General features: G+C 34.1%; 1 protein-coding gene across 3 annotated transcripts in view; it reads left to right on the forward strand.

Annotated features, from left to right (window-relative positions):
- SUZ12 (SUZ12 polycomb repressive complex 2 subunit) overlaps positions 1-12,196 on the forward strand; it is a 42,718-nt gene that overhangs the window by 17,541 nt on the left and 12,981 nt on the right. For all 3 annotated transcript variants that reach the window (XM_036089971.2, XM_078068159.1, XM_078068160.1), the window contains 4 exons: positions 2,408-2,493; positions 5,170-5,401; positions 6,339-6,432; positions 11,403-11,508. In XM_036089971.2, coding sequence (XP_035945864.2) covers positions 2,408-2,493; positions 5,170-5,401; positions 6,339-6,432; positions 11,403-11,508 — 518 coding nt within the window. The remainder of the gene's footprint in view (positions 1-2,407; positions 2,494-5,169; positions 5,402-6,338; positions 6,433-11,402; positions 11,509-12,196) is intronic.

Here is a 12,196-nt window from a genome sequence, read left to right on the forward strand (position 1 = left end):
TTTTGGACTTTAAATGGTCTTAGAACCTGAAATAGGTGAAGAGTCCCCTGAGTAGAATCCTTTCTGCATGAGCATTTTTAGTTGATGGTATTGCATCATATTTTCTTTTTTAATACAGTAATGATAAAATAGAAACAACCACTGCTACCAGTGGGATATATCAATATGTTAGATATTTTACAAAGAAAAGTATATAGTCTTAATTGTTACTTCATTAAAAGAGGTAAAAGCATGCTAGGTAAAGTTTCAGTTGGTTTCAAAATGGATAAAATGCTGCTTGACTTAATCCATCTTTATTATCGTGTAATGGAATGAAATCTTTTTAAGAAACATGTCAAGGTGATCATCCTTGGTATTGTTTAGTAAGAAATAAAGTTTAATAATAATATGGTTATATTAGAACAGTTTGATAACTAGTCAGGTTTTTTATGTAAGAATTTGAAATCTGGTCATATCTCTATTAGCTAATTTAACTTTACTTCTGGTTTTGCCTTAGATCTGGTCCATTTTTATATAGAAGTAAACTGAGTAGCATTTTTATGTTTTTTCCTAAATTACTTATAATCATCTTATAGAGTCCTTATTTCTAATCATTCTTTATACTTGGTTTTCTGTCGTACTTTTAAAGTACATGGACTCTAATACTTTAAAGTTTATGGTTTGAATTTTATAGGTTCATTAGCCCTTTGTTCCCAGGGACGTACGTAAAACATATGTAAGTTATCCATAACTGAAATTGATGATGGATGTTAATTGAATATTTACTAATTAATATTGTTACTTGATTAATATTTAAGTTGAATTAATTTTACTTGAATTAGTTGAAATTAATTGGTGAGTAGTCTGATTAAACTTTTTTCCTGTCTACATGACAAAATACATAGAGTTCAAAATTGCTCAAATTCACTTGAAGTTTTTATTTTTTCTGATGTTAGAGGTAAATGAGAAAGTAAACTCTGTTGGTACTTCTGTTTCCAGAAAATAATTTCCCATTATAACTTTGAAAATTAGTGGAAGTTGGGAAGAAGCAGCTATATTGCCTCTCTTGTCTAATCAAGGTATATTTGTAGTTTTTTTTTTTTAAGAAATAATATTTTTAAGAAATCAAGATAGAAAACCAACATCAAGATCCCTAAAATCTGATTATTTTTCCTTTTGTTTTTAAATGAAGACTTTTGTTTATATATTACTATTTGAAACTGCTTAGAATGAATACACAAAGATTACTAGGGTACTATTTTCATGGTGAGTATGGTTTGGAGAGCATTTTTGTTACTGCATTTTAAACACTGAATTTTTTTTTTCCTGCCTGAATACAACTTTCAAAGAGACTGATTGTATTTTATGCACACACCCTATATAAGAAGAATGTTTTTAAGTAGAAAAAAGTGTTGTCCAAAATCTCAGAAGGAAAATTATTTTTGTTTATGTTTATAGATTCAGCTGTTATAGTAGTTAAACCTAGTGATGATTGATTAAATAGTTTGAACTATTAATAATGCCTCTGGGATTAAAGACAAGTTATAGAGAAGTACTTTAGAACCTTAATTTGCAAAAGCCTTTGTCAGTTAATTGATAACAGAGAATATAGACGTAATATTATTTAAAATTAAAATCCCTAAACTTTGTAAACCAAGAGAGATTCCCCTAGGTAGTAAATAATATCCTAAATTTAGCTATCCTGTTCAGGCTTTAGAGAAATTCTAGGGAAAAGGTAAACTATCTTTCTTTTGAAATGATAATATAGTTGTTTATATAACTTTTACATATGAAATCCATTATTTTAATTCCTTTGATCACAAGTCCTAGTCAAATCAAAGAACTTTTTGGTTTGATATTGCTGTGCATTCAAAATAAAAAATATATAATAGTAACTAGTTCAATTTAAGTGTATCTTAAACTAAGTAATTTTTCTAATAATAGATTTTGGGAGAAGGAAAAAAATTTAAAATGTTTATTTTGCGTGTGGTTGTCTGTCTTGACTGTCTCATTTGTGTTTTCTGCCAAGAAGCTTTAACTGTATTTGTCAAAAACACTTTTCGACTAGTAGTTTATTATATTCTTATTATCATAAATGTTAAATCTTTATAGCCATATAATCAGTAAATGTTTTTAGTATTAATTAAAATAATTGAACATCTTATTTGAATCAAAAGGAAATCACAGTATTGTAGGAAGGTAATTATAATTGTATTGTGAAAGGTTTATTTAAATGACTATATATAAAGGCTTTTAAAGAGTTTGTTGCAAATTGGAACTGGTTTTGGGGGAAAAAATGAGTAAACTTCTGAGAAGTCTTTATTATAGGAAGTCTTTTTTTTGGAAATTCCCAGACTTCTTAGGAAAATGAGTTCAATATTTATATTTTTAAACAAAAACATTTTTAAAGTTTTGATTTTCTATTTAGATAAGCCATCACAAAACTCAGAAAATGAACAAAATTCTGTTACCTTGGAAGTCCTGCTTGTGAAGGTTTGCCACAAAAAAAGAAAGGTAACATATAACACAATATTGGTAGATTGAGGAATAATTTTTTAATTGAGTATGTTCATGCATATATATTGTGCTTTTAAACCTTGAAAGCTTTTTCTTTCTTTTTTTTTTTTTTGAGAGAGAGAGAGAGAGAGAGCATGTGGGGGTAGGGGCAGAGGGAGAGGGTGCAAGAGAGTCCCAAGCCGACTCTGCAGCAAGCACAGAGCACGGAGCCCAAGGAGGGGCTCAATCCCACAGCCCCGAGATCACAATCCGAGCTGAAACCAAGTCGGACACCCAACCGACTGTGCCACTGAGGTACCCCAAACCTTGAAAGCTTTTAAATATGTTGATGGCTGAATTAAAAAACTGATAACCTTTTTTGCCAACTGTCCAGATCTTCATGTTTTTTCTGGGCTGGCTGAGGTATCTGCATAAAACTTTCTGCTATAGGAGTTTTACGTTGAAGGGAAGAAGCTATCTTTTAGCACCTTAGGACATAAATTCAGATGCTTCCCTACCACTTCGATCTCTCAGCTTTTTAGCAATTTGTACCAATTGAAATTTAAATAAGGGCTGCAAGAGTTTTTCCCAAAAGGATTACCTCTTGTAACACTACTCTCGGGCAAAGAAATTCTGTTGCCAGTGTTATTAGCCATTGACCTATTAATACATTGCCTCAAGTTTTTATTTATAAGGTCAAATCTTTTCACCACAGAAACATGTTATGATAGTTAAATTTTCTCAGCAACCCACTAAAGCCAACAGATACACGTTTAGTAGCTTTAAGATCTTGGGTATTTTAAGATTAGGAATGACCTATATAGAGGTTCCTATTGTTGATGTTCTTCCAAAATCATAGTATGGTGACACAGGGCTTGAGCACTACTAAAGCACTCGTATGGAGTGGACTAAGGTGATAGGAGACAACAGTGTAAGTATATATTCAAAACTTTAACTTAAGAAATATCATTTCCCACTCCCATGCAATCTCCATATGCATGATAAGCAATGATGTGAACATTCTTCAAAATGCAGGCAAAAAAATTGTGAATATAATTCTAGTGTCCTTTTTGTGTTTCAAAAAAATAATAGGTGTAAACATTTGCTTAGAAGGATATACATAGGGGCGCCTGGGTGGCTCAGTCATTAAGCATCTGCCTTCAGCTCAGGTCATGATCCCAGGGTCCTCGGATTGAGCCCTGCATCGGGCTCCCCACTCAACAGAAAGCCTGCTTCTCCCTCTCCCACTCCCCCTGCTTGTGTTCCCTCTCTTACTGTGTCTCTCTCTGTCAAATAAATAAAATCTTTAAAAAAAAAAAAGAAGGATATACATAACCAACTGCTAATACTAGTCATCTCTGGAGTTCTAGGACCTGGGGGAGGTGGGGGAAACTTATGTATTTCTCATTTTATACTTTTTTGTAGAGTGGAATTTTTTTTTAATATATTAAGAATGTATTGTTTTCAAAAAGAAGCTACTATCTTGTTATAAAGGTCTTCCACATCTTCCAGTTTTTCAACTAAGCATAATTCCAGTTACATAATTACAAAATATTATTCATAAGATGAACAGTATTGCTTCTATTAAGCAACATTTAAATACATGGATTTACTATTTCATAACGTTGACAGTGGTGTTTTTATAATCTTTTTTCATTTCTAATGGTCCTATCAATTATTTTGTTAAAATAGAAAATTTAAGGGGCGCCTGAGTGGCTCAGTCCGTTAAGCGTCTGCCTTCGGCTCAGGTCATGATCCGTCCTGGGATCGAGCCCTGCATCAGGCTCCCTGCTCAGCAGGAAGCCTGCTTCTCCCTCTCCCACTCCCCCTGCTTGTGTTCCCTCTCTTACTTTCTCTCTCTCTCTGTCAAACAAATAAATAAAATCTTTAAAAAAATAAAATAGGGGTGCCTGGGTGGCTCAGATGGTTAAGCGTCTGCCTTCGGCTCAGGTCATGATCCCAGGGTCCTGGGATCGAGTCCCGCATCAGGCTCCCTGCTCCTTGGGAGCCTGCTTCTCCCTCTGCGCCTCTCTCTCTCTCTCTCTCTCTCTCATGAATAAATAAATAAAATCTTTAAAAAAAAAAAAATCTATAAAAAAATAAAATAGAAAATTTAAGGGAAAAGATTACTAATTTATATGAGCTTAACATTTTTTTTATTTTTTTTTAAAGATTTTATTTATTTATTTGAGAGAGAGAATGAGAGAGAGCACATGAGAGGGGTTAGGGTCAGAGGGAGAAGCAGACTCCCTGCCGAGCAGGGAGCCCGATGCGGGACTCGATCTAGGGACTCCAGGATCATGACCTGAGCCGAAGGCAGTCGCTTAACCAACTGAGCCACCCAGGCGCCCGAGCTTAACATTTTAAGCTTGGTTTTAATTCCATATTTCCAATTTATTTTTTATTTTTTATCCATATTTCTAATTTAAAACTATTTCAGATGACCATCAGCTAAATATTGGATATACTGTATCATTTTCATTATATTGAAGAAATCCTCAATAGTTAATATTTGGGATATAGCTGTTCCAAATTTTCTTTTTGCTTCATCACAATTTTCAGAAGTATAGTTAGAATTTTAGCATGCCATTTGGTAATGATGTTTCCTATATCTGTGATTATAAGTTTTATTATAATTCTTACAATAATTGCGCATGCATAAATAAGTATAATTTCATAATTTTGCCTTTGCAGGATGTAAGTTGTCCAATAAGGCAAGTTCCTACAGGTAAAAAGCAGGTGCCTTTGAATCCTGATCTCAATCAAACAAAACCTGGAAATTTCCCGTCCCTTGCAGTTTCCAGTAATGAATTTGAACCTAGTAACAGCCATATGGTGAAGTCTTACTCATTGCTATTTAGAGTGACTCGTCCAGGAAGAAGAGAGTTTAATGGAATGATTAATGGAGAAACCAATGAAAATATTGGTAATTTTTATTTTAATAGTTTTATTTTAAACTTTGCTTTTCCAAGGAAGAAAATGGTGCAGAACTAGAAGTAAATTGCATGCATTCTAAAGGCATGAAATGACCTCTATTTGCAGATATTTTACAGTCTGATGAGATAATTAATTTTATGGTAGATTACCCTGGAGCTTAAACGTTTGGTTGGCTGTTGTGCTGTACTAGGTATTTAATCTGTAAAGTTCTCATTTTTACATGATGAAACATATTTCATGTAGTAAAAAAAGTACATTGAACACTGGATGGAGAAGACTGGTATTTCAAATTCGTCTCTCGGCAAACAAAACAATGAATTCATCCCTCCCCCCCACACACATTTTATTGTGAAAAATTTCATACATATGTGACTGTCCAAAGAGTTTTATATAGTGAACATTGTCTACCCACCACTTAGATTCTATAATTAAGATTTTATTATATTTGCTTATTACATATCTATCCTTCTGTCTTCCCAACAGTTCTGAATCCACATTTGAGGTAATCATTCAACCAACATATAAGTGCTGGAAATACCAATATCATTAAAACATTCAGTCCTATCCTCCAGAAGCTCACAAAAGCTGACCTAGAGTGCAGAGATAGATATAAATAATTGTAGCAAAATGATGTTGAATGGTATAATAGAGGTATATGTGAAGTTCAGTGGAGAGGCACCATTGGGGAAATAATCTTTGAGTCTTGAAGTAGCCTTTGGAGTTGAAAAGTAACCATAAGAGGATTTTTTTCTCCTTGCCTAGTAAGGACATACACATACGGTAAAACATAAAATTGAAAAGTGTAAGTCTGGACATTATATCACAAATTAATTGTAATTTGTACCTAATTTGGGATAAGGGATCATATAAAAAAAAGACCTTTGTGTTTGAATATTTGACTTATAAAAAATGTTTGTGAAATTCAGATGTCAATGAAGAACTTCCAGCTAGAAGAAAACGAAATCGTGAAGATGGGGAAAAGACATTTGTTGCACAAATGACCGTATTTGATAAAAACAGGTAATGTTGATGGACAAGTGAGGTTCCCTTAATGTTCTAGAAATGTTTTTATTCTGAAGAATAATATAGTGGTGATATTTCTTTGCCTTTGTTTCTCTTTATTCTTATAAATGATAAAAGAAGTTTGTAAATACTGAATTTTTCTCTTTGTCACATAGAAAGCAATAAACAGATGAGTTGCTATTTGAATGGCTCAGTTAAGATTGTTTATTAGGCATGTCACTTCTTAGTGTCTACTCTTTGTCAGACACTGTTCTAGGCAGTGAAAAGGCAACAAAATCCCTGCCTTCATGGGACTTAACTTCTAGTGGAAGAAACAGACACCACCACCCAAAAATTACAGTAACTCACTATTGGTGAGTGCTGTGAAGAAAAATCGAGAGAATAAATGGTTGTTTTATAGAGAAAGGTCTAGGAGAAGGTAATATTTGAAAGAGACCTGAATGAAATGGGCCATGTGCAAATCTTGAGGTTATGTATTATCAAATTAAGGAAGAAATCTGTGTGTTGTCATCATGTGGCTCTGTGTATTTGGCACAGGGTAGCAAAGAACACCTGGATTTGTCACCATCTCCAGTTTTTTCACTGGGGAGTGAAGCATCTTAGTGCCAGTAAAAGAATATCTAGGAGGCAAAGGCAGCATTCTTTTTTGACAGGATTGGGGAATGGAACCTGTAATGTGCCATGAGTTCTTGTTTTTGTCTGCTTGCTGGTAGTTAACACAGTTCACTGTTAGTTAGGCATAGGGGAAAGAGGCAAGTAAAGCAATTAGTACATTCCTCCTCTTTAAAAAGTACTGTCGCTTATTAGCCACCAGGTGAGGGAAGTTACAAGTCTTTTAATAGGAAAGCAAAGATGGTTAGGATAATGCCATAAATGCTGGCTACTGTATTGCTGTATTGTGTTAGAATAAATCACTTAATATTACTATTAGAATATATCACTTTATATTAAACCATTATAGTGTCTTCTTAAAGTCAGAAATTTGTAGGTTAGAGATTTAAATGGGAAACAATAGAAACATGTTTTAGGAGATCGTAGTTAAAGTTTATGGGAGAAGCAACTGGGATGTGACACAGTGGGCTTCATTGATGTTGGTCAGTATTCTGTTTTAGGCAGCATGGGGGTGGGTATTGTGTGCTTTTTAAAATTCTTTCTGCCTTACACATGTATTAACATATTCCTTGTATGTATGAAATGCTGCTTTCTATTTAATGACTAAAAGTACCAAGTAGAAACCATGGGAGAATTTTCCCCCGATAATTTTGAAAATTTCTAAACTATAAAAAAGTTGAACAATATAGATAGATCATTAATACCCACATACCCTTCACCTAGATTCATCAGTCATTAACATTTTACCACATTTGCTTTATTTGTGAGTGTGTATTTAATCTTGTGCTTAACCATTTTAAAGTTAGAATGTGACATACTACTTCATTCCTCACTCCTGAACATTTCAGTATGTATCTCCTAAAAACAAGGACAGTTTCCTTCATAACCACTGGTGTAACCAATACAACTGTCATACTCAGGAACTTTTAACATAACACAACAAATACTATCCCCAGTTGACCACAATAATGCCCCTCGTAGCTGGTCCCATCTCCACCCCCACCCCAAGGGTTGTGATCTGTAGCAAGTTGCCATATCTATTCAGTCTCCTTCCATTTGGGATAGTTCTCCAACCCTTTGTTTTCTCTTTTCTTTTTGCCTTTTGTGAAACTTTTTATTGTTGTTAATTATAATTCGTATATTACCTTTTTTTTACATGATATTCCTTTCAGGTGTACAACATAGTGATTCCAACAATTGCATACATTTTGTGGTGCTCACTACGATAAGTGTAGTCACCATAGAAAGTTATTACAGTATGATTTACTATTCCGTATCTCATACTTCTCATCCCTGTGACTTATTTATTTTATAACTGGAAGTTTTTACCTCCTAATCCCCTTCACCTATTTTGCTTTTCCCCCACACTCCTCCCCTCTGGCAACCACTAGTTTGTTTTCTGTATTTATGAGTCTGTCTTTCTCTTTTCGTTGTTATTTGTGACACTCTTTTAAAGTACAGGCCTGGGGGGGTGGGGGGATGGGTGCCTGGTGATGGGTATTAAAGAGGGCATGTAATAAAGTACAGGCCTGTAGTTCTGCAAAATGTCTCTCAGTTTATGATTAGATTCAGGTTAAACATTTTGGGCAGGATACACTGAACAGTAATGTGTTCTTTGTGTACATCACAGATGCAGGTAAAATTAGGTTTGATCACTTGGTTATGGTGGTGGTCACAGTATTTCTCCATTGTAACGGTATCTTTTCCCTTTAATTAATTAATACATAATTTCTATGGTAATCTCAGTTTCAACTGGGTAAATGTGCATTTTCTGCCCAAAAACCTTCCACCCAAAAGTTTAGCATCCATCAGTGATTCTTGCTTGAAAAAATTATTCCTATGGAGCTGCCAAAATGTTAACATTCTGTCATTTCTTCCATGTTTATAGGCATTTTTTCTTATAAAATAGAAGAGCATTCCTCTCAACTTATTTTTATCAATTTTTTAATCAGTATTTCTTCTTAATCAGTAACAAATTCCATTTTTATTCATTCTGCTTTAATCTACTCATGTTGTTACTCATTTTAATGCTCAGGTTGTCCCAAATTTAGTCAGGAGGAGCCCCTCTAAACAGGGTCCTATATGTCTTTTTTACTTAATTTTTTGTTGTTTTTCCTTATTTTCTGAATAGTAAGATAGCCCAGGCTTACATTCTCCCTCTCCTGCTTCTGCTCTGGAATTGGTCATTTCTTCAGTCTTGATTCCCTTTTTTTTCCTTTTAAAGATTTTATTTATTTGAGAGAGAGCAAGCCATGCACTAGTGTGAACGAGGGGAGTGTCAGAGGGGGAGGGAGAGGATCTCAAGCAGGCTCTGCTTAGTGCAGAGCCCAACATGGGGGTTGGGCTTGATCTCATGACCCTGAGATCATGACCTGAGCCAAAACCAAGAGTCAGATGCTTAACTGACTGAGCTACCCAGGTGTCCCCCACCCCCTTGCCTTTTTTTTTTTTTTTTTAAGTGGGCTCCACACTGTGGAGCCCAAAAAAATATTTTTTATTTTTTAAAGTAATCGCTACACCCAGGATGGGGCTTGAACTCACAACCCCAGGATCAAGAGTTGCATGTTCTTCTGACTGAGCCAGTCAGGCGCTCCTAGTCTTGATTCCTTTTAATGGAGGAAAAGTATTTGCAAGCCAAGATCTGAGGAGTTAGATATGTAAAAAGTTCTTATAATCTCAGAGAAGTTAAGGTCTCCTTAAAGAATGACCACAATTCAAAAACCATATAGAAAAAGTATGAAATATTAAGCAAAATTAAAAACTTATTCTGAAAACAAAGAAGTCCTCTTAAACTAAGTCAAAAATAAAATGACAAGGATGACAAGGGAGAATTAATTTCAACTCCTACTATAGATTGATGTCTCATTTCTTTAATGTAATAAGATCATACTCATTAAAATACCACAGCCCAGTAGAAGAATGAGCTAGAGATAAAATAAAAATGTTTACAAAAAAGGAAAATATATGTGGTTCTTAAACATTTAAAAGATAAGACATCTGAATATAAAAGTACACTGAGATGTCATTTTTTCACTTACCAGTTTGGCAGAGATCAAAAAACTGATAAAGCACTGTTGATGAGGCTGTGGGGAAAAAAGGGCCTCCTCATGCATTACAGGTAGGAGAGTAAATTGGATTGTAGCTATCAAATGTACAACTATAAAATAGAATATTATGTAGCCATGTAAATGCATGAGGGAAGCTTCGTTTCAGTTTAGAAGTATATGAATGTATTATTACCTATACAAATACATAAAAATAGCTTTTTAAAATGTTAAGTTGAATAGCTTTACTGCTACACTGTTGAAGTAGAATAAATTCAAGGCGCACAGCATAAAGACAAAAATTCTTAAGTCTCAAAATCATTTGGTATTAAGATCAGACTTAGAGATAGGCTACCCACATTCAGTTGCTAGCGCTGCCTACTTTGTCACCTTAAGTCAAGCTACTTAATCTTTTTGCGTCAGTTTCTTCTTCTGAAGAGTGGAGTAATCTACTTCATAGAGTTGGGAAAATTAAGTGAAACATGTAAAGTCTTCCAAATAATGCCTGGCACATAGTAAGCACTCAATAAATGTTAGCTGTCCTAACAGAACTATTCCAAGACTGATGAAGAGAAACCAGATTCTTGTGACATACAATTTATCATTAAGCATGGTTGAAGAATGGTGTTTAGGGTAGTAGTGTTACCAGTGTTAAAAGGTATGAAAAAAATAATACAAACTGTATGTACACACACATACATGTACACATACGTTAAAACTATAATGTGAGTATGGGCATAATTCTTTGATTCAACTGGTATTTCATTCATTTATTCATCCATGAAATGTTTATTGAGCACCTATATGTGCCAGGTGCCCCCAGGATCTTATAGTTACCAGAGTCATAATCATCAAGTTTACTGGTCATGAATGAAAGTCAAGAATTCTAGTTCAAATTTTTTCAATAGTCAGAAATGACAGAGGCATAATTCTTAGTGGTTACCTAAGGCAAGTATTGTAACACTGTTGTTATCCCGTTTTCTTAAAGTATAAAGCCTACACTTGTGCTTTATACTTAATGTTTAAAATTTACCAAGTTTTGAGAATTTAGGCATATATTATATGTTAGTATAATAAGTTGTATCTGACTAGCCACAGTAATGAAATAATTCTCTAGTAGTAATAGTTATTAGTGCAAATCAAAATTGCTTTTGTCAGGAATGGAGAGTAGGTTGATTTCAAAATTTCGTTGGGTATGTAAGCTAGTTTATAAATTTAATAAATGCTCTTTAGTATAAATCTGAAGATGTAGAGTTTGTGTACTTACAATAATACACAGGTTACTTTAAAGTGTATGTGTTTGTCTAACAGGCGCTTACAGCTTTTAGATGGGGAATATGAAGTAGCCATGCAGGAAATGGAAGAATGTCCAATAAGCAAGAAAAGAGCAACATGGGAGACTATTCTTGATGGGAAGGTATGGACTGCTTAGAAGGTGGAGCACATTATAGTCATGAACTCCCATTTTTGATTGATGTTTTCTTTCCCAGATGCAAATTCATGTTGGAAGTAGGGTCCTTTGTGTTTATACTTTGAAATATACAAGTAAAGATTACCTAGTCAAAGTATTCAATGGAAAGCACTGTCCTTGGAGCCAGAGTACTAGGTTCAAATCTCCACACCTAGCTGTGTGGCATTCTGGCGAGTTATTTAAGCTTTTGTGTGTCAGTTTTCTCATCTAGAAAACGAGGCATAGAATTGATGGATTAAATGAAATAAATATGCTTAGCATCGTGCCTGGCATAAAATAAGTGCTCAATAAATGTTAACTACTATTATACCTGCAACCAGTACTACACTATGTGTTAGCTAACTTGAATTAAAAACAACAGCAACAACAAACTGTTGTAAATCCTGCTCATAGTAACAGCAGGCAACATATGATGACCAATAATGCATTTGTCAAGAAATCTGCAGAACTTAGATAAATCATACTTAAAGTAACTTTTCTGAGACTTAAAAGAATAAATATATTTCTTGGGGAGGCAGACGCAACGGAATAAATTAGTCATTTATTTCCAAATATGTTATGTCAGTGTGCCATCACAAACAAAATCCTAGGATTTTTTTAAGCCTTAAAATTAGTCTCAAGTTAACCTAGGACA

This window comes from Halichoerus grypus, chromosome 2, assembly GCF_964656455.1.
Source record: "Halichoerus grypus chromosome 2, mHalGry1.hap1.1, whole genome shotgun sequence".
NCBI classification, from domain to species: Eukaryota; Metazoa; Chordata; class Mammalia; order Carnivora; family Phocidae; genus Halichoerus; species Halichoerus grypus.